General features: G+C 44.1%; 1 protein-coding gene across 1 annotated transcript in view; it reads left to right on the forward strand.

The window, feature by feature from the left end:
- The first annotated feature begins 1,814 nt into the window (after positions 1 to 1,814).
- Positions 1,815 to 22,440, forward strand: part of alk (ALK receptor tyrosine kinase) — a 367,814-nt gene continuing 347,188 nt past the window's right edge. Inside the window, 1 exon segment of the mRNA XM_054614353.1 lies at positions 1,815 to 2,553. Coding sequence (XP_054470328.1) covers positions 1,815 to 2,553 — 739 coding nt within the window.

Below are 22,440 nucleotides of genomic sequence, written 5' to 3' on the forward strand. Positions count from 1 at the left end.
CTGTCCTCATGAGGACACAGAGTTCCATTTTAAGGGTGAAGATGGAGATTTTAAGAGGGGACGTTTGTTAGTTAACGTAGATTGGTCAAGGCAATCTGCAACCATCTTTAAATAAGCATATATATACTGGAGCGGAAGAACCACGTATCAGAAATACAAGTTGATCAAATCACTGGGCATTATCCTGCCAAGGTTACCCCCCCCCCATAAAACAGAAAATGGTATGGCCTTATCTCACTTTTTTTTTGCTGCCCCCAAAAGAGAAAATACAGAAAATCTGATTATATTCTCTGTCAATTTGACGTTATCCTTCTGGACCCTTTACCTCTACTCGGATGGAATTGTGCAACCACATTACCCTCCTCTCTAGATAAGGCTCTAATGAGAGAGAGGGAGTGGAAAGCAATTACGAGGCATCAATGGATTCGTCAGCGAAAACTGATGAGTGTGAATTACCATAGGCATGTGCCAACGCCATCTAGCGGGGGCCCTGAGAGAGGGGGGGGGTGAAGGAGCATTTTCTGGCATATTGCCCCCTCCTGCCCCTAAACACTGACCCCCTTGATTCCCAATTAAGGAAGTAGTTCTGTTGCGTGGCAAATGTGCCGGCGCGTCGACACGTGGGCGCTCGTTGGCGTTTTAAGGACACATTGGACTCTTGCGCACGAGATGTAACAAAAAAAACCCAACTATTTCATTTTGCGCACACGCACACGCACACACAGCGCGCATGCAGATACCGGGAGAGTGTGCGACTCTAAAATCCAATCCAATTTCCGGACACACACTTAACGGGGGCTCCGGTGATTCATTGAGAAATCAAGCGGGCATAAAACAGCTGGAGCTGTGCGCTGGCTGCTGTGTGCCCGTTAAGAGACACGGGCACCATCACCATCACCATCACCGCCGCGTCCCGAACGGCCGCGGAGGGACAGAGGACGGCTCGCGTTGACGTCAAATGAACAGACTTTTTTTTTTTTTTTTTTTTTACCCCGCATGTGCTGGCATGACAGAGGCGAGCGGAGGTGCCTGTGTGTGACCAGCATGGACGCAGGAATCATCAGCATCCGCCGGGCTTAACAATTAGCCAACGACGCAAGACGCGCTGCTGTCTTTCAAACTTTAATCGATGCTCTGCAGCTGAAAAGCAAAAAGTCGCTGTGAATTCGCAATTTAGTTGCGAGAGAGAGAGCGAGAGAGAGAGAGAGAGGGGTGGGGGGGTGTGAGGGCGACGCAGCATCCCGCTGTTGACAGAGAGACCACTTGTGTGCCGCCGTCACAACTGTGCCAAAGAGACGGAGAGTCTTTTTTTTTTTTTTTTTTTTTTTTTTTTTTTGGAAGCCACCGGAGCGGACCCGACCGGCATATCAATCAGCGTCCCGGGGAGCACCGGCGGGTGAAAGGCATTATCTAAAAGGTGTGTGTCTGTGTGTGTGTGTGTGTGTGTGTGTGTGTGTGTGTGTGTGTGTGTGTGTGTGTGTGTGTGTGTTGGGGGGTCGGGGGACAGAGAGCGGGAGATGGCACTTTTCCCGTTTGAAGCAGGGTGGACGGTAACAGTCAGCGGCAAACAAATGTAAAAAAAAAAACCCCAAAACCCCCCAACAGTTCCCTCCGTCTTGCCACGGGTGCGCACCGGCGAGGAGGCGCGAGACCCGCAGGATCATCGATTCGCACTTTGAGGTCTTGCGCTGCTGCAGACGGAGAGGAGACGGAGAGGAGACGGCGTAACGGTGGGATTTACCGGGTGCTGCTTCTCCCGTAGAACACGGGAAAGATCAGTTTTCATTTTGTATTTTTGGTTTGGTTTGGTAATCATGGACGCCAGGATATTGCTTTTGCTCGTTTGTTCTGCGGCGTTTTTCGCCGGGCTGCAGTGCGCCTCGACGAGGACCACGGCGGGGATGGAGCTCCCCGACGCCGGATTCGGCAACGTTAACGGCGGCGGCGGCGGCAGCAGCGGGGAAACCGGGAGCAAACGGGACTCGAACCAGACCCTGAACTCCAGGCTGAAGAGGAAAACCCTGGCGGTGGACTTCGCGGTGCCCTCTCTGTTGCGCTATTACCTGGCGGAGTTCATCAAGAGACCCCTGAACGGCGACTGCCAGACTTTCAGCGGGTGCTACACGGTGCGCGCAAACTTGAAGATGCGCTGCACCCCCCTGCAGAAGACCGTCGCCACTTTCGCGGACTCCGCGCCGGGGAACGCGTCCGCAGAGGGACGGCTGCCCTTCTCACACTCGCGGCCGCTGTCCAAAGTTCTGAAACTGGGCTTGACGAAGGCGAGCAGGAAGTCGAACCAAGTTGTGGTGGAAATAGGAGAGGATCTAGTGCGGACGGGGTGCGGGGGCTTGTCCGTGCACGACGAGGCCCCTGCGCTTGATCTGGAAATGGACCTCGCAACTATTCTGGAGTGGTGGCTCGGCGCGGAGGGGGGCCGGCTCCGGGTCCGGCTCATGCCCGAGAAAAAGGCGCAGGTGCCCGGCATGGAGGATCGCTACACCGCGGCCATACGCGCTGCGGACCCGCGCCTCTTCCTCCAGATATCCTCCAGGGGTGAGTTCATTTTTCATCATTTGACCCCCCCCCCCTCTCTCTCCCCTCTCTCTCTTTTCTCTCTCCCCCATTTTCCCCCATGCACACATGTGCACGCGCAGCCCGCCCCCTCCTTCCCCGAGTTCAAGTTGCTTCCGTCACGGTTGTGATTTTTGGTTCTGCTGTGATTTTTTTTTTTTTTTTTTTTGATGTTGAATCCAGTGTGTCTAAAGATGCGCGTGCTGCTTTCGTGACGAAAACGGGCGGGGTGAAGAAATGTCAGCACATGGTGTGTGTGTGTGTGTGTGTGTGTGTGTGTGTGTGTGTGTGTGTGTGTGTGTGTGTGTGTGTGTTGATTTCGTCCCCCAACTCTTTTGATTATTATTATTTTCCATGTGGGAGCCACACTGGGCTCCTCTGTGGCGTGTCAGTGTGTCTGACGTGCTAATTATTATTTCATTTGTACGGAGCGAATGAGAGAGGCCTTATAATAAACACGCCTGCGCATCGCACGAGGTCTGTATGTGTGCAATGACACTGGAGCCCATTGGCTTCTCCTCACCTTCTCAAAGAGGGAAGGCTGGACGTCTTTAAAAGAACCAGGCTGTGTGTGTGTGTGTGTGTGTGTGTGTGTGTGTGTGTGTGTGTGTGTGTGTGTGTGTGTGTGTGTGTGTGTGGTTTTCGATGGGCACGTTATCTCGCGGAGAGCTTCGGAGCCGTCCGTCCCTGGTTCTTCTGAGCATCGGCACAATCAGTGTCATTACTCGATCACTTTGATGAGGGGAAAAACACACAACAAAAACCCATCCCAAGCTGAAACAGCAGCCCAGAATGCCTGTTATTACATCGTGTGTTGGTGATGATTCAGATTTTTTTATTTTTTTGGGGTGGTGGATGGTGAAACAGAAGCCCTGCAGCTCCCAACAGGCATTCCAATGACACAGCTTAGCAGGTGGGAAGCCAGCTGGGGATGATGATGATGATGATGATGGCATTGTTTGTACAGCAGCTGTGTTTCATTCATTTATTGATTTTAGGACACCCATTTCTCCTCATCACATCAAGGGCGCTCTTCAGCAAAGCGCTGAGCAGCTCCCCTGGAAGCTACAACGGTTCCTGTGGAGCTGCTCAGCGGAGAGTGACTGGCAGCGTCCACCTCTGGATGCAAAGGAACAACATAGGCGTTTACTTTGCTGCTTTTGTAGCTTTCTCCTTAACTCACCAAAAGTTTGTGTTTTTTTTTATTCTCCACTTCAGTAGCACTAACATTCACCAAACCTTCCCGTTTCGTTCATATCTTTGTTTGGTACGTTATAACTGAGGGGTTTCTTCGTATATCATTCATAGCCTGATTTATAGGAAATGTTATCCCTTAAAACATGGCGAAAATTGACATTTTTATGGCTGTTAGTATTTTCTGAGCGATACAAAGAGACATTGAAGGTTACCTCAAAAAACTTTGACTACAATATGTCAACAAAATGAACCATTTTTAAAAAAATCAGGCTTCATCCAATGTTCACATTTCTGTTCTGGAAATATGTATGCAAATTATCGCAGATTTCATAAGCCTAACTTGCATTTGTCATATATTTTTTTTGTCCTGATGGAAGTAAACATCTGGGGAAGTTTCATGTGTATGTATATATATATATATATATATATATATATATATATATATATATATAAAGTTAAAATCTTGACCTGGGGTGTCTCCCCATGAAGCTGAAACTTCACGTGTTGTGTTGTCTCCTCTGTCAATTCAGCAAAACATCTAAACCTAAACATAGCAACGTTTTTTTTGGGTGCCCGAACCTGACCAAAATGAGAGGAAAATATCAATCTGCACACTATTTTCTAGTTTTTCTTCTTTTATTCTCGAGGGACATAAATATATCCACTGCAGCTGCAAGCAGGCATTCCAATTAACACAGCTGATGTTGGTGGGAAGCCAGCTTAGTGGTAGTGGTTGTGGCAGTTATACAGAACGTCATTTTGAAGTTTAATTTGAAGCACTTGTTGTAGCAGTACTGAAATGCGACTGCATATACGGGGAGAGTGCTGTGTTTTACTCATAGGCTGTATATAAGAAGTGGACGTAGTCACAGTGGCGTCACCCATTGGTCTGTGGACTGGTGTTACTTCAGCCTAGAGTTCGGCCTTCTAGCCGTCGCCATTTTTGTTGTTTAGGCCGCCGCCATGTTGTTTTTTTGCAATTGGAAGTGACACAAGAGGATGGAGATGAGTACAACCGATGGTGGATAAGACACTTATAGGCCTCCACAATGTTGCAGTTAACGTTCATGAGCTGTAAACACACTGTCAAGACAAGACAAAGTCAATGACAAGGTAGCCCCGCCCTAAAGCATACCCTGCTTTATGGTCTATTTGACTCTAAATGGAACATCATTTACTAAATGAACATCATGCTGTATTGAAGAAGACTTGAAACTACAGATTGAGACCATAAACTCATATTCACAGTGTTTACTGAGGGAATAAATCAAGTGAGAAGTAGAGCCATTTTCTCATAGACTTCTATACAATCTGGCTTCTTTTTGCGACCAGAGGAGTCGCCCCCTGCTGGAGGTTGCTGCAGGAGTTTTGGGGAAGTGGTAAGAGATGGGAACTGCGAGTCATTCGGTATGTTGTGCTAAGAAACTTAAGAAAACTCTAGACATTTTCAAAGGCAGCCCTATATGATCCAACCTTGAAACATTGGATCTAATATGTTTTAAAGTAAGCTTCATCCCCGATCATTTCTCTCACTTCACATCTCCTTCATCCTCACATAACCCAGAAACTGATCAAGTCTTTAATCATCACAGGCGCCTGCTGCTCAGAGGACCAAGGAGGGTCCCTGAAGGCAGCTTCTTAAAAGAAGTACTGTATAAGGGCCTCCGTTTATTTGAAATCTGCTCTGATGGAGGGTAGCGTGGAAACCGCTACGACTTCTGCCAAACTACTGCAAGGACGGGACAAAACGGCATTATTTGTACCACACGGAAGAAGAAAAAAAAAACAATGGAGAAAGCACTGTCTCTGTATCTTCTGATTCATTAAAAGCCCATCGCCTCCTACTGCTCGAATCACGACCCGTCTCATGGATATGCGGATGATATCTGTGCACGGGGGAGATGTGTTTATTAATAATAAATGTGAAGATCACATCACAAAGATCATCTTTGTTTTTTATAGACTACATCAAGCTAATCCTTAGTTAAACAGTCAAGTGCTTTTTAGTTGTATGATGAAAACTAAAGCGAGCGGTGGACGGGAGCAACAGAAATAACCTGTTTAAGCCACCTTAAAAAAGATCCACCTTAAACAAAAACAAAAAATACAATTGTTAGTTAAAGTCTATGCTATATTAAGACTTTTTTCAACACTTCTCCTTGCTTTTAGACAGCCCTTTCTAACCGGAAACTGAATGCGTTATATCGCTCTCTTCAAAGCCACTAGACTCCTTTGACAAAAACATAAGTCTTTACCCCGCAGTGACGGGGGTTTCTACTGCTGCATCGATGGGTTGGTTTGTTTTGTGTTACTGTGACTTTCGGCTCCAAACTAACGCCGCGTCCACAGCAGTGAATTGTTAGCTTCTGTTATTGCAGGTAACACCCACTGACTGTGGACATGTAGGTAGTCCTCATAATGCAGCAATGATGGGAAAACCTTTACTAGAAGGGTGAGGCTTAAACATACGTACTTCAACCAAAATTGATATGTTTGGATTTTAATACGTGGATACAGAATGATTTTGAAAGCAAAAAAATAAATAATTGACCCCCCTTTTAAAATTTTCAGTATTTATTAATACATATTCCAAGTTTGGGACTAAAGTGACATTTGTGGTGAGAAACAAACGCCGAGACGTAAGTCTCCCCAACGCTCACTCTGTATTCCCACTGCTTCCTGCTCGTTATCATAAGCTGTTATTCCATCAGGACTTTTCTACGAGGCACAACTGTGTTTACACGCACAGACCTCCCTCTCACACACACACTCATTCATTCATTGTCCCTCCACTATTTCCCCTCCATCCTGCAACACATACCCCTTAAATGAATCAACTCAAGGCTCCAAAGTGTGTTGTCTCGCTCCATCGGCTCCGTTACACCCCAGTGATTGGCCGCTCTTTGGCATATTCCTGTGTAACATGCACGCTATACACTTGTTTTTTTCTTTTCTTCCCCAGCCTCCGGTAAGACGTCGACTATTAGCGCGAAGTAAATACCAGCCGCCACAACCCCGGAATAATTTGACGATCAAGCGAAAGGCGCCTGCGGGAATCGATGCATTAAAACTCTGCACAGTACATTTACACTCACACTTGCCCTATGGGGCCCTTAGCTAATGAGGAACACGGCGATGAGTTATGGTGTTGGGTGTGTGGGGGGGGCAAAAAGTGGCGGGCAGGTGTGATAAAGAGTTGACCTCCACTTTATTAACCTCTGTTATGTTCGCCAAAGCGCCATAAATAGGCTGCGTGAGAATCGTTAAAACGATCTCATCATCAGAGGGGCGGGAGAAAGCGGGGGACCCCTGGGGACCCCCCCGGGGACCCCTCCCCGCTTAATTAGCTTGTGCACGCCCGCCGCCATTCGTGTTCCTTTCTATTAGCAAAGAGAGTCTCAGTAGCCTAACAGGAAGACCCCTGAAGTAGCGTCATGCCTGGGAGGAGGAGGAGCATACGTCAGGGCCCCTCTTACCAATGTTTGGCCCCCACACCCTCACAACCCCCCCCCCAGTCTGCTGGTTCCATTGAAAAGCTTACAAAACAGAATGTTTTCAGCCATCAGGCAATTATTGCAATATGAAGTTAGATTACACGCCCGATACTTTTGTTTACCCTGCGTTGCTTGTGCCCCAACCCCCCCCATTTATTTTTTGGAAGCGGTTTCTCCTTGAAAGATTAATACGCTTTCTATGTTAAATGCATTTGTTCTCCAAAAATGTTTTTCTCCTGACAGAGGCAGGCATGATGGCCGCATGAGCAGCTGCAGCAGCGTCGGCGTGAAAGAGCGAGGGGTCGCCTCGCTCTTTTAAACCAAATTATTGCGTAATCGTTGACTTTGTTTTTTTTTTTTTGTATCGAGTTATTTTTATGGGAAAAAAAAACACAGGGATGGACTTTTTAATTTATTTAATCATTATTCATCATTACTTTTATCTGAAAGGGAGTCAGACCCAATCATAATTAGAACGAGAATCATTTGTCAATTAATCACTTAGCGAAAAAAGGGACATTGATGAACAATAATTTCCAGCTTCTAAAATGTGACTTATTGTAGCTTTCCTTTCTAACACAGTCATATGAGTAAGAGTATCTTTTGGGTTTGTCAGTATTGATAATAACCTTTGGTTGCAGACCCAGTTAGATGTTTTAGGTTGCCTTAGATCCTATCAATAGTGGCATCATTGACGTCCAGAGCTTTAATGACATTGTGCTGCTTAAAAGCCATCTAAAGGCCACGGCAATACAGGACCCTATTTCAGTGACTATAATTCAGAGGTGACCTATAAAATGCTCTAATTAGAGTGTAGGGTGCTGACTAACGATCATTTCCATTCTGTTGATTATTTAATGGAATTATTGAGCTAATCGTTGAGTATAAATGTCAAAGAATATCTATGAAAAGCTCCCAAAGCTCGAGGTGATCTTTGACATCTTGAAAAAAAAAAAAAAATCTTCTGACCAAAAGTGCAAAAGTCAAGTATACTGAATTTGGAATGACATAAAAAAGCAAAACAAATCCATATATTGAAGTGCTGAAACACGCACATTTTTGCAGCATAAGTGACATTCGTGGGTTTAGATTTTCCCACTTCTTGGACCGAAGAGGGAAGAGTTCAGGCTTTTTGTGTGGTGAAGTTGGAGTGGTATCATGAGGGCGTGTGTTTGTGTGTAAACGCTTTGTTGGGAACACAGCTTTAGTGACGTGGTGCACCTGTTGACCTTTAATTCAGCTCATCCAGGTGGAAGGCTGCAGAGCCACCTGGGGGGGAAAAAAACCTCCAAACAAAAAGATGACACGACATTGCAAATGAGAGCGTGGACTCGTGGTAATCAATGACACCCCTGACATTTAAACCTTGTATCAATCAGCCGCTAATGGGGAAATCAATAGGAAGTCAGAATGACACGCCACTTTATTATTTATGCATTTCGATGATCAATTAGCTCCAAGAGGTAGCATGCCGCGACACCCCCTCCCGTGGCAGACCGGGAGCTGACGATCGATACCGGAGGTCGCAGCGGGCGCGATCAAGTGTGCTTCTCCCAGCTAACCGGGGCCCGAGGGGGAGACCACGCTCCCCCTTCTTGGTCAGGGTCTGTGTCTGAGCACGATGCAGCAGGGCTGAGAACATCTCTCATTGATTGACTCCTCTTTTCTTTCTTGTTTTTTTATGTGAATGATGAGACTTTCGCTGCATCTGCAATACAAAAAACAAGCAGAAATCTGCGTCAATCGACCGGGCTAACCGAGCGCGGTTGCGGTGATCTCATTACCGCCCTGCAACGGCCACCAGCGCGCTTTGGGGTTCAGGAAACAGCAGTTATTCGCCGTTGAAAAAAAATAAAAAATGATGAGATGACCCCTGAACCCGCTGGGGTCCAATTGGGACGGTCACATTCAACAGGGCTGCTGTCGGCCTAACGAGACGGCTGAATCTTCTGGATTTAAAGGAAATGAGGGTAATCATTTATTTGGCTGGAGAAAATGTACGGCCCCCGCACACCCGGCCCTCACATTAGTTGGCTCCGTCTCAAGTGCTCGAAGAGGAGGAGGGGAAGGGCGCTGTGTGTGGGGGGAACGCAACTGTTGCCCTAAAAAGACAAGCTGTTAGCATTCTGTAGCCATCCGCACTTAAAATAAAATATGAAAACGCCTCGCTTGCCAAATTGGGAGCTCTGCGGATAAACAGTTTGACAATGTAAACAGCAGCTGATGCCTCCTGCGGTATTAATCACCCTCATTGTAGTTAATGTTTGTGTCGCTGTTTGGTGAATTTGCAGGAGTTAAGGTGACTTTCGCTCTGATTTTCCCCCTTTTTTTTTTTTTTTTTTTTTTTCTTATTCCCAACTTCTTATTCAGCACTCTCTTTTCTCTCCCCTGATGTGTGTTATCATTTATGTCACTTTTTTTTGTAATACTTTCGAAAGAAAGAAAAAAACCCATGCCCTGCCTGTTTGATTAATGGCGCCGCTTATGTGAGGCCTCGGCGCCGGAGTTCAGCTCTGAGCCGGGCGGGGAGACTATAGAGGAGCCGAGTGTGAAGCTCGCACACCACCACGAGATGCTCTACTTCTATAATGAGAGAAATAAATAAACGAAGGGGTCGTACTTTTCATGCAGTGTGGGGACGTCTATTTTTGTATGCGTTTGCCAATTTAAATGCCACAACGCCACACAGGCCCAATTTAGCTCCTTTTCTACCTTTTCTGTGAGCATGCTGTGTCATCCTTTGTTAAATAGACGAGTACACTAGGTGTTCTTCCTAGCTCTATTGATGTATGTAAGGGGACCATACATTTTGTAACACTTGCAGTTAGTTCAACACAGTGTGTCGAACACTTATCAATCAATCAATTAAATTCTCAAATTCCTCATTTAATTTTTTCTCTGCTGAGTCAGCACACTTGTAGGCATGATTGACTCTTTTCTGTCTTTTCTCCAGGGAAAGTAACCTCTTTTTAATGCGCATGTGGCACCTATTCACCTCAAATCAATCTATTTAATTGATAAACCCCTTGACTGTAATAGCTGTAATGTGTGTTTCAGCAAAAATGTCTGCTCCTTTTCAAAACTGTCTTCACATTCCAAACATATCCCACTTACCAGTACTTTCTGAGAAGTCGAGAATACATTCCTAATAGTTTCAAGGGAAAAGACGTATTATTGCGTGAATAAAGTTGTGATTTAACAAAAATTAAGTATGTATAGTTCAAAAATCTTAAATTTCTACCTGCCGTTATTGCTCTGCTATGGTACTATTCGCTTATTAATTCTCTAAATCTCAGATTATTATTATTATTATTTAACAGTCTCCTTTATTCTCTTCTTGGTTGACGTCCTAGTTGACATACTAGAATTCAACCTTCCTTGTATGGGTTTGCATTAAACAGAAGCTGTTAAGGTCATCCTCACGTGTACCCTAATACATCATTTGCAAATCCAATTATTGCACAATGAATTCAAAATGACGCATGTTTATTTGCTCAAAGCTCGTTATTGTTTTACCTCACGGTCCCAATTGGAGCAGCGTATAAATAACCAAACTAATAACTATATTTGGTTATTGAAATGATGTTCCCCGTCCTTATGCGAGTCATCTTCCGACTTCCAATGTTCTTTTATATCTGCGTTTATTCCAAAGACATGTCGGAGGGTCTTCTCTAAATGAGGTCTCTCTGCAGCCAGCTGTGCTTCCTGCTGCCTGTGTCCTCTCTTCCCTCACTTGTTTCCTGTCAGTGATTTTCTTGGAGGGAATGAGGAAAAGGAGGGAGGGGAAGTGAATGAAAGCCTTTGGTCTTGAAATGTCTCATCATCTGGATTTGGATCTGAATTTAAATTGGCATAACACAAGGCACAGAAAATGTAGCTGCCAAGTAAACAGAGATATGTGAAGCTATGTCTAATAGAGGCTATAAATCTCTTTGACTTTAAAACCTGTACATAGATTGTCTGGTTGGTTTTTCAGATATAGAGCTTAAAAATCAGCAGTTTTGAGCAATATTTCTTTGGATGTTAAAGCTGCAGTAATGGAACCCTAACCCTAACCCTCGTGGGGAGCAGAACTAGCTAAAAACCTGTTAGGAAGGTACATGCAAACATTTGCTGTTTCAAATCCTGCAGGCGTGAAGCATTAGCATTAGTTTAGAATAGTGTTTTTCCGTCATGCAACCAACATGAAACCAATATTCACTGTCTTTTAGCTCTGTTTTGGTCTCCACACACCCCTGAGGGGAAATGTTTGGCTCTTTAGCTGCTAAAAGCTCCACAAACTAGTTGCTAAAGTGTTTTTGAACAACCCAGTGCTGCAGATATGTATGTGTGAAATAAATCAACATAGGTTTTTTGGTAAGCTGCCTAGATCAGAAAACATGGGATTCAACAAGCCATTAAGATTTGGCTCCACTTCCTATGTCACATACAGGTATGTTAAAATATATCCACCCCCTATCTGAGTATCTCCTCCCTTGACCTGAAAACTATCTTTTTTTTGGATAGGGGTCTTAAAGAGACGGGCACTAAAACGGAGTGTTTCAGACAGAGGGTGAGCACAGGTATGTACAGACAGACAGTACGAGGAAAATAAAGAGTTTTTTTTTTTTTACGTAAACATGTCTTAGTGGAAACACAAAATACTATTATGAACCTGACAATGATCCATATATGTCCCTTTAAGCTAAGTTTGTGGGGTAGAACAGAAAAACAATGTTCCAGAATTAAAAGCTCTGTACAGCTTAAAGAGACTGTCGCTAAAACGGAGCATTTCAGACATAGGTCAAATACAGGTATGTTCAGACAGACAGCATGAGTAGTATAAAGTGTTTTTTGCAAACAAGTTCTAGTAGAAAATGCAAAATAAGAGTATGAACCTGACAATGAGCACGATATGTCTCCTTTAAGCAAGTGTTGTGGGGTAGAAAACCCAAACAGTGTTCCAGGATTAAAGCGTACGTGGAGCCAGTGAGAAACTGCAGTTAGGTCCAACACTTTCCGAGTTCATCACTATAAGTGATCCCTTTCACAATTTAATTAAGTATAATGTAGAAATAATGATTAGTGCAGCTTTAATGAGCGCAATAGATAGGAGTGTTTCCTGAGTTCCTAGAGGAAGACTTCCAAGCTTTTTTCTTTTAATTCCTTACAATTTTCAAACAAGACGGCAGCATAAAGGGGAAAGGAGGATGTTTAAAAAAAAAAATGAAAGGACAGAAGGGACCATTCTAAGGATAGCGTAACACACCCTTTGTCTTTCCAGTCCAGTGAAGCACTACCACTAAGCTTTTTCTCTGCTCTCGGGCAGTTCTCGGTTCTCACACGTCTTAAGCCAAACTCACACTTGAGCCACATCAAACCAGTCCCTGTGACGCTAACCACTGAGCGCGGGGCATCAGACGGAAACGCAGATAGCCTGATAACAAAAAAATCTCCCAACATTCACCTGGCGTTAAAAAGACATTAACAGATGCGGCGCGGTCGCCATACACACACAAAGCCCCAGGCCTTGGAGGAGCAGCCAGAGTGCTCTCAGGCCACATCCCCAGCTCCCTTTATGATCTGTAATGGGATTGTTGAAGAGCACCAGCAGCACAGGACAAAACTCACTTAATGGGATGTGAATCGGCATGAAAGGCAGAGGAAGTGCGGCTTCTCGCTGAACCCACTCATCCCTTGAAACCTCCACATCCCCACCCGCTCGCTGACCTGGCGGGGGCTGGCGTGTCGATTCAGTATCAGCCTACCATTCTTCTACTTTGTTTATGTGTGTGTTGTGGAGGGCGTACACAGAAAGCGGTGGAGAGACTGAGCAGCAGCGCCACGAGAGACGCCGTCTGTGGCTTATCGGAGCGCGAGCCACCGGCACGCTGAGCGGCCTGGACCGGGCTCAAGGGTACGGAGGATGGGCTTGTTCGCCGCCCGCTGTTTTGAACTTGCCAACTTCTCGAGACGGCTTATCTTCTCAGCTGGACCGTGGAGGAGTGCTTTGAGGAGACATTTGATGAAGTCTAGGTCTAGACTTGGAGTTTTTTTTAGCTGGGCTCTGCTCATGGGGTTACAAATGGGGATTCAAACAGTCGCTCACAGCAGCCACCCAATAAAAATATCAGTTGATGCAAGAATAAAGCTAGGGTTGGCAATCTGGAGAAACTAGATGACTTGCTAAAGTTTTTTATTAAAAAAATAGATGTTGGATAAAGCCACTACAAACACAGTCAAAGAGGGTAGGGATAGTCCATACTAGTATCAGAGAAATTCTAAAATTTTCGATACATTACCAGATCAGATAATAAACAAACATTATTTTAATCAATTTGCACATTTATTTACGAGTCAAACTTTTCCCGCCACAGTGTAACAACTTGCGCTTCCCCATCGCCTCTAAAACAGCACACGAGTAAACGCTCTTCTGGTACCGGTTCTGGCTTGTAGTACAATACTTAAACCAAATATCTGAAACATTTATGTATTTTGGGGTGCATATTTTGTTGTTTGCTGTATCTTTTTGTGGTTTAAAAGTAATTTCCACTGATGGCAACAACCGGTAGCCAATTTTTCAAAATGGTTGCTAATGGCAACCTGGCAACTGTGGAGCCCTGCTGCTGCACTTGCTGTTGAAAGGTACTTTATAAATAAACTTGCGTTGGACATTCAAGGACCTTTGATGGAGTGGTTATAATCTGTTTTCCTACCCCATCTGCTCTGTACGTGTATGGCTTGTCAGGTGGTTTTTGTTACCCAAGGGGACCTTAACCTTCACACAAAACATTGTGTAAATTAACGGTATCGATGGATACAACGCGTCCGTTAATCACAAGCGTGCTCCAAGTTCATAACTTCTGTAAATGACGGACACACGCAATTTAAACAGAAAAAATGAACTGAGATTTTTGTGTGTGAACTGAACGTGGACACGAATGTGCATGTGAGAGAGAGAGGACTGCGCGCGTGTGTGTGTGTGTGTGTTCGTGTGTTCGTGTGTGTGTTCGTGTGTGTGTGTGGTGTTCCTTCATGTGCTCATGTCCACCAGGGAGCACCGGGGTGCTTTCATGCAGCACAAGCCTCCTCCTCCTCTTCCTCCTCCTCCTCCTGTCTGATCTTGCTGGAACAGTGAGCCAAAAGCTAGCAGCCACATCAGCAGTGCAACATGGGAGAAAAAAAAATAAAAAAAATCAACACCACTGATTTTCTTATTTTATTCAGTGCCAGCTGGATGGCGTCATGCTGACCTCGCCGCGCTTGCACAGAGTCCACCAAATCAAGCCACGACCCTGGCCTCTGCGCCCTCAACTCCAACACACTCTTTCTCTTGCTCAGTGTAGTACTAATACAGTCTGATCTTGGCGTACAAAAGAGCACGGGATCAAAGGGAACGCGGGCCAGGGCGAGTGGAACAGTTCATTCACTGGCCCGTGCTGCTAGTTGATTTCAGTTTCGCTTATCATGAATGTGAAGGTATTGCTGACCTGCACATACACCGGAGATAAAACCCCTCTCTTCCTCCTGGGAGGAATTAGCCTTGATGCAGACCATCACTACGGGTGGAAACTGCCTAAGCTTTGCACAGGCTTTCAGAAAGCTGCCACAGTAAATCATTAGCAAAACTAGCAGCGCTTCGCCAGTCCAATTATGTCCAAAAATGCCCGCCTCTGTTGTCTGCCTTGTGGTTGTGTGCATGTATCTATAAAATAGACACAAATTAGCTGTGATAACCAGATGCAAAGGAATGTTTTAGCTACATAGCCACATGCAGTCAGTTAGGTAACATCTTGTATAAGCAAACACCAAGAAAAGGGTCAGATGTTTTCCCTACGTTAGTCCCTTATAGTCCTCTAAAGCAGACCAGGGGACGGGAATGCCGAACGCATCACCAGGCCATATCGGATACTCGAGCGGCGAGTGGGTGTCAGTTCTGGTGAATGTGTGATCTCACCGCAGTCGATACTAGCAACACGCGACTCAATCTCTCAATCTCGCCCTGACGCGCTCTAAAGAAAAGCCTGGCTCGACTGTCATGTACTCCATAATTCCACCCTTCGAGTTTCCAAGGGGGGGCAAAGCCGCTGACTGACAAGTATGAAAGGATGGGCTTTATCTGTCACCTTACAGACGGTTCATTATAAAACAGCTTGGCTACTGCATTATCACAGGAAAAGAGGGTGAATGCGGCTGCCTTAAGGCCGGCGATGGAAAAAAATAAATAAAAAGAGAGACAGGCTTAAGGACAGATTATGTGAAGGTTACAAAGTGAACTTAGACACAGTCAGTTTTTGTTTCTCCTTTTATCAGTCTGAAATGCCGATCTTTGTAACCGTACTGTGGCAAGCTATTACGTATTGTAATAAAATGGGACACGGGAGATTTGGCAAAGGCATCTGTACAGTTATCACAACTCTTCTTCTTCTTCATCTTCTTCTCTGAGTCCGAAATACCACGGGGGCGTCGTTAAATGATACAAGTGGCCTGGTACCATCTTCACACTACTGCATCGACAAGTCGCATGACTGAACAGCTCCGGTGAATCGGCCTCGGAAACTGATGGCGCGGCACCGTGTAGTGATACGGCTTTAACACGGTCCCAGAGCGGCGCTCATGTGGTCAGAAGGAGGGAAACCAGCTAGAGCTAATGACATAGGGGGAGAGGGAGAGTGTTTTTCCTCAGCAAGTAGGATCGACAGGTCTGACTTGGCAAATCTTGGAACATAGTCCAACTCATTTCCCCCTTTTTTCACAGAGGAGGAGGAGCCATCCTCACTTAACTAGGCAATATGTACTGCACATTAATGACTCTGGAGGAGCTAAACATATTTGCAGCTGAAAAAGTTGAAACAGTTCACATTTATCTGTAGTGCCAAAAAATGTGTGTGTGTGTGTGTTCTGATCTTTGGGGGAGGCCATTGGTTTGTTTTTTCCAAACCAATGGCCGGTACATGGTGGTACACATTTAAGGTCTGGAGGTCTCGTCTCTGAGCCGTTTCATTCATTAATTTTAATTGGAAGCTGAGCAGTTTTACATTGCAGAGTGACTCGTGCTACTCAAGCCTCTTTTAGAGAAATATTACTGCTGCCAACCTGTGATGGCACCTGTAGTATACTGGTCTGGTAGCGTAGCTTATAGACTGAGAGCAGGAGAAAACGCTAGCCTGGCTCTCTGGTAGGGATGTCAAAAGAACCATAAGTTCCGGACTAAGTTGATGCAAATATTATTCAAACTTGAATTTTTTCCCTGAAAGACAAATCCGTGTCAAACTGCCGGACAAGAGCTAGTAAGCGTTAGCTGCCGGTAAGCAGCACAGTCCTGCACTGAGCTAACGTTAAAAGGAGGTTTTCATTGATTTACATTATGATGTGTATTGGGCGAAGGTAAATTCTAACTTCACCATAATGTGTAGAATGTAATCTTGTAAAATGTAGTGTTTGGCGAGAAACTTAAGTAAATACAGTTATTTGAATGTGATAAAGGAGCTTATGTAGAATCTTTTTATATTTTTACCGTGGTATTGTATATAATTGTTACCAATATGCTGACGCCCAGCGTGTGAGAACCAGGCTGACACAAAGCAGAAAAACATGTTTACCAATAATTTTCTAACTATTCCTTGAATATATGGCATCAAACAATATATTAAGCTTTGTTTAAGTTGTTGTTTTACAATTATCAATATTAAATCATCTAATCACCTCAAATATGAGTGGCTGCTGTATTTGTAATCGACTTTACTCTCCTCCTTCAGTTTATATCGGTTACCATACAGTTGTGAGTGCATTAATCTTTCATTACTGATGTCAGCACTGTAATGACTCAAGCAGAGGTACTTTTTTTTTTTAATAGGCCGCACCATATTGTACATAATGATACAATAGCCCTCGCCTCAATAATTTCTGTCTCACCGTACCTAATCTTTGCTTGCCTGCTCACAAGATTGATCTCCCTCCTTCTGGATCTGTTAGTATGTTAGTCTCTGTTAGCAGTATAAGCATATATATACATATACTTTTTTTTTTACAATGATCTGCTCATAAAAAAGTGAATTTTTGATCGCTCCTTGGCAAAACTTGTGGCAAGCCCCTTTTAAACTGTGCCAAACATGACAATGACACATTTTTTGCTACACTTGTTAAATAAATGGACATCTTGTTCGGGTTAGAAAAGTCAACATAACGCCCACCTTTTTTTTTTGTCTTTGATATCATTGTGATGTTTTTTTTTTTTTTTGTTGAAAGAAGTCCTGCTTCGCAGTTGGAATACATCCACAGTGTTTGTTTTGTAGCCGTGACAGCAAAAGACGGATGCTTCTTGAGATAAAGACAAATGTGCCCATACTTGCCAACTCAGCGCAAAAAAATAAAATAAATAGCTGATTAAAAAATGAACAAGTAGGAGGAGCAGAAACGTCCTTTTGATGAAGCAGTTTGGATGAGTTAGCAAACCCACGCCTGTGTGTTTGGGTCAGCGAGCGTAGGCATCGACCAGTTGTGACTGCGAGTCATTTATCTCCAACCCAGTTGCTGCCTTCATATTTGAACAGGACTCAATCGTGCAGGCGCCGAATGCCAGCTGGCTTTTAAGGGCAGTAAAAAGAAAAAAACAAACAAACAAATGAAAAAAAAAAAGAGGGCAAATTAATAAATGCCAGCAGAAGCGAGACCCAGCTCTTACTCTGATTAAACATCAGTGCCATCAAAGGGGAAGGAAGACATTACAGATAATTTGCATTGGCTCTGAGGCGATCTGAGCTTATATTTTGAAGCGAGACATCGGCGCAGAGAGTTTTTTGTGGTCCCTTTCCCCGCGCCGAGGATGTGTTTTGGTCAAAGCGGGCGAAAAGAGAATGGCTTTTAAATTTATATTGAGTTTCCATTCATTCTGTACAAAACAAAAAACGGCTCAAGGCGACAAAAACAACTAAAAAGACAGGGCACGGTACAATTGATTCCTGAAAATCCATTAGCATTGAGGGCGTTTGCGGTGACGAAGCTCCATGAATAATATCTAGTTGCACAGAAATGTCAAATCTAAATGCCCTGTGAGTCCACGGAACATTATCATCATCGGTGTAATTGCAGACAGCGGCGACACGCAACACCGTTTATTCAGCATTAATGTGAGCCAGTTGGTAAGTAAGACACTTTGAGAGATTTTTTTGCCGGTTATTAGTAAAGTGTATGCCTGTTCGCCTTTCAAAGATCACCGCCCTGGGTGCCTACCATCTGGTTCATTCATTTGGATGCCAGGCAACCTGTAAGCCAAAGGCGGGGCGGCGAGGTTCCTGCCACTGAAAGTGTAAAGATCGATTTTGACCACGCTTCCCACGGCTTTGGCAGGCCTGGAAAAAGGGCTTCTGAGCACAGAGTAATCTCTCCTCACGACACAGTGTTTGACACATGTGCAGCCGGGGGGGAGATTGTAGAGATTTGCACATTGATCCGCACACTGGCCCTCACCACAGGCCCCTCTCATTTGAATAAAATGCCGCCTCAAAACAGTCGATATAGGAGCGAACCGAGAGGGTCGCGATCATCAGTGGACGCTTCTCTGAGAGCGAGGGGCCCACGTGAATGACTAACGAGGGAGAGAGGGTGATGCGCGGGGCGACGGTGATTGGGAGGAAGGAAATGGGAAGTAATCAAGAGCTAACTGGAAGGAAAGAGATGTAATTTGTTTTGCCTTGAATGACTTACTAATAGTCTCGTTCGGTGAGACGGGGAAAGACGAAACGAGAGGCAAACGACGTGAGACGCACAGCGTTACAGTTCCGTGTCATTAAGATGAGTTATTTAAAACGATCCTTTCGGGCTGCTATATGAGTCCTTTTGAAACGTGACCCCACCAGTTGGAATTATTTAACCAGCGAGCACAGTCGCAGCTTAATTCCAGTTCAGCGATGAAGTTTTAATGCGATTAATTGTAGCTCCGAATGTGATCTCATAGGCTTAATTATCATTTAAGGTGGACTGATCACAGTTCAAAAAAGTCAAATGAGACCTGTGTTAATTAGCACCCAAACCCTAAAAAGGCTTTTTTATTGCACAGATGTAGTGGATAAAATAAAGGGAAAAAAAGAAGCCAGGTAACATTAGAAAGCACTTTTTCTTTCCACTCGTCCATTTGCTGGGCACAAAGACAAGCCTCTTATCACTAAAAGGTCATAAACTCGCTCGAGGGTGCCGTTAAGCGCGTCCTCTGGCTCTCTCTCTTTTTTTCTCTCTCTTCACTCCGATCTTATTGCTGCGCCAGGAAAGGAGTTCAAATCACAGAGACCCTCTCGTTTCCATCAGCGATGTGGGAACGGAGCCACGTTGGAAGGAAAAGGGCTCGGGTCCGAAACTCTAATAATGAGGACAAAAGACTTGAATCACAAAGTAAGAGTACTCAACGAGGAGCAAACGGTCGAAGCACATCTGAGGCGAAAATGATGAGAAATCGGCGCGTAGGGAGATTCAAACAATTCATAGCCTCGTCTGACTGAGTTACAACATCGCGTCCAGTGTCTCACTCTACCCTTTTTTTTTTACACTGAGTAGTAAAACTGCAAACCAGTCCCTTTTTCTTTTTCCTCCCTTCTTTTGACCCAGCGGGGAACACAGTGATTAATTACATCTTGGTGCATTGTCTTCCATCTGGCAGGGTTACTTATCTCCCCAGGATAAATTACTGCTTAAACTGCTACCGCTTCATCTGCAGTTGGGTTTCTTCGCCAGTAAAAGGGGTAATAATTTGAGTGAAAATGAGCCATTTTCTACAGTAATAGAAATGATTTTTCCTCATTAACATGTACAGTAGCGGTACGTTTCATCATATGCCGGGATATTAGCGCCCTTGGACCATAGGGCATTCTCTGAATTTGAGTTGAAACAAACAGTTTAAGGAGCATACGGTTCGAGGTTTGGGGGCCTACAGTTAAAACATGGACGAGATTACACGTCCTATACTGTTAAAAATGAAAAGTTGAATTCACAAGCATTAAAACCCACACTTTACACACACATTATGCTCAAGAGTTCTGCTGCTACAGCCCTGTTTGAACCAGCTTGTAGCTTATGGTGGCTAATGTTAGCAAAGTTTAGGAAGATATCTGACAGGGAGGCAGTTTGGTGACTTCATGAGTCCTCACTTACCACAATTGACAATGACATAATAATAGTACACCATACTGTAACGGTAGCATAAGTAAAGAGTCAGTAAAGTGTCTCCGTAATGTCTGTTATTTAGGTATCCAAAGTTAGTTTTAATAAATTAGCGTTCATGCTCATGTTTAACTCACTGAGTATTACATAGCGATTATCCAAAGTCTGCTAACATTAACCGACATGAAGTTACTGGTCATACCAGACCAAGTAAGGCTCTAGCAGCAAAACCTTTGCGCGTATTGAATTGAGCAATGGTGCGTTAAATTCCTTAAGGATTCAACTTCTCACTTTTAAAATAAATAATATGGTATTTCTTCTTTCAAAAAAATGACATAGGCACTTTTTTTAAAATTCTTAAATGCCCAAGAAAGCTGTGCAATTCACGACGCACGGTTTGACCTCGCATCATCTCCCGTGAGACAAGCTGTTTGTCATTTTATTAAACCACACGTCAGATGAAAAACATGTCAGGGGTCACTCCCATGTGTCTTGCCCCTCGATTTAACCTCACCCGTGTCATACTCGCCTTGGTTTGATGCCGCTTCAAAGTATACTCTCTAAACCTATGTAAACACACTCCCATGCCCTCTCCGCAGCTCCAGCTGCTGTCTCGTATAATGAAGGCTGTCTCTGAGGGAGCAGGCAGCTATAGAGAGATATAGTCAAATAAACAGGTGCTGAAGAAGACAGAGAGATGAAAGCTAAGACAGGCTCGAGATTGGAGTGGAATTGCCGTTGAGTTACTTATGCGGTCTCGAAGTGAAACTTCAGAAAACAGTGGAAAATATTGTACATCTCTCATCTTTCTTTTCCTTTGTGTTTTCTGAGGAAATAAAAAGCACAGCATGTAAATCACAGGTTCACAGACTGTAGAGGTACTACTGTAGTTGTTAAGAGAATACACAAGTTCCCAGGTTCATTAATTGTCTGACATTTGCTTCTTCTACTTGGAAGTGAAAGAAAGTCTTTTGAGATATACTTTGAGTTTGTGAGAGAAAACATCGCAGCAGAGAAAGTAGTGGGAGGATTCCGAGAAGGAGTGATTTGTCCAACAGATTTCAGAAATGTGTTTGATTTCTTTTGCATTTTGGATAGCTTGGCTAAAACTAACAAGCACTTGCTTAGAATGAAAAAGCCCCGCATGAGTTTATACCTCAGCAAAGGCTGCACTACCATCTTGATCTGTTATTTTAATAAGAGAAAACTTTTGGAAATACCTCTGTGTAATCTGATCCATTCTCATGTCTTAACAATGATATGAAGTTAACAGCTTCAACACTTTGTTAGCTTAGCTTAGCATAAAGACTGCAAACGGGTTGGAACACCGATAAAATCTCCCTACCAGTAACTCTAAATCTCTCCGATTAATACGCTTTATCTATCTTGTTCAATCGGTACAAAAACCAAAGTGTAAAAATGGCTAACTACAGCCTGAACTGTCAACCGGTTGCCTGGCAACCTCACAGTAGGGATGTCATGAGAACCACATGGCTGAACAGCTAACAGCCAATGTAAAAGGAGGTTGCATTGAGTAACATTATGATGCGTTCAAGCACTATTCAGTCAAGATTTGTATTGGGCGAAGGTCAATTGTGTTGTTCAAATGTAATCTTGTAAAATGTAGTTTTTGGCGAGCAACTTCATCATCAGAGATAAAAAATTCCCCCAAAACAGGATGCGAACAGTAATAAAGGAGTGTTAGTTGAAATACATGGGATTTATTGTTTTGATTTAGTTCCTTACCGTGGTTTTGAATTGAGAATTGTGGATTTTCACTGGCATTGGTACCGACTACTAAATACCTGGTATTGTGACATCCCTGCCTGACACTGATGACAAGAATCCAGGAAGTCACTTATGGTGATAATTAAGTTGTTATGTTTTGAATAGGCTAAAGTCATTTTTTATCATCTTATTATTTGCTGCCCAGCTTGGCCGGCACACTATTAATTAAGTCAATAGGATGGAGATCAGGTTAAAAAGATGACAAACGTTGTCACTTACAATTTTGGCTAATAGCATGAGGGGGGAGTTAGCCTGGGGG

The sequence above is a fragment of the Anoplopoma fimbria genome, chromosome 15 (assembly GCF_027596085.1).
Source record: "Anoplopoma fimbria isolate UVic2021 breed Golden Eagle Sablefish chromosome 15, Afim_UVic_2022, whole genome shotgun sequence".
NCBI lineage: Eukaryota > Metazoa > Chordata > Actinopteri > Perciformes > Anoplopomatidae > Anoplopoma > Anoplopoma fimbria.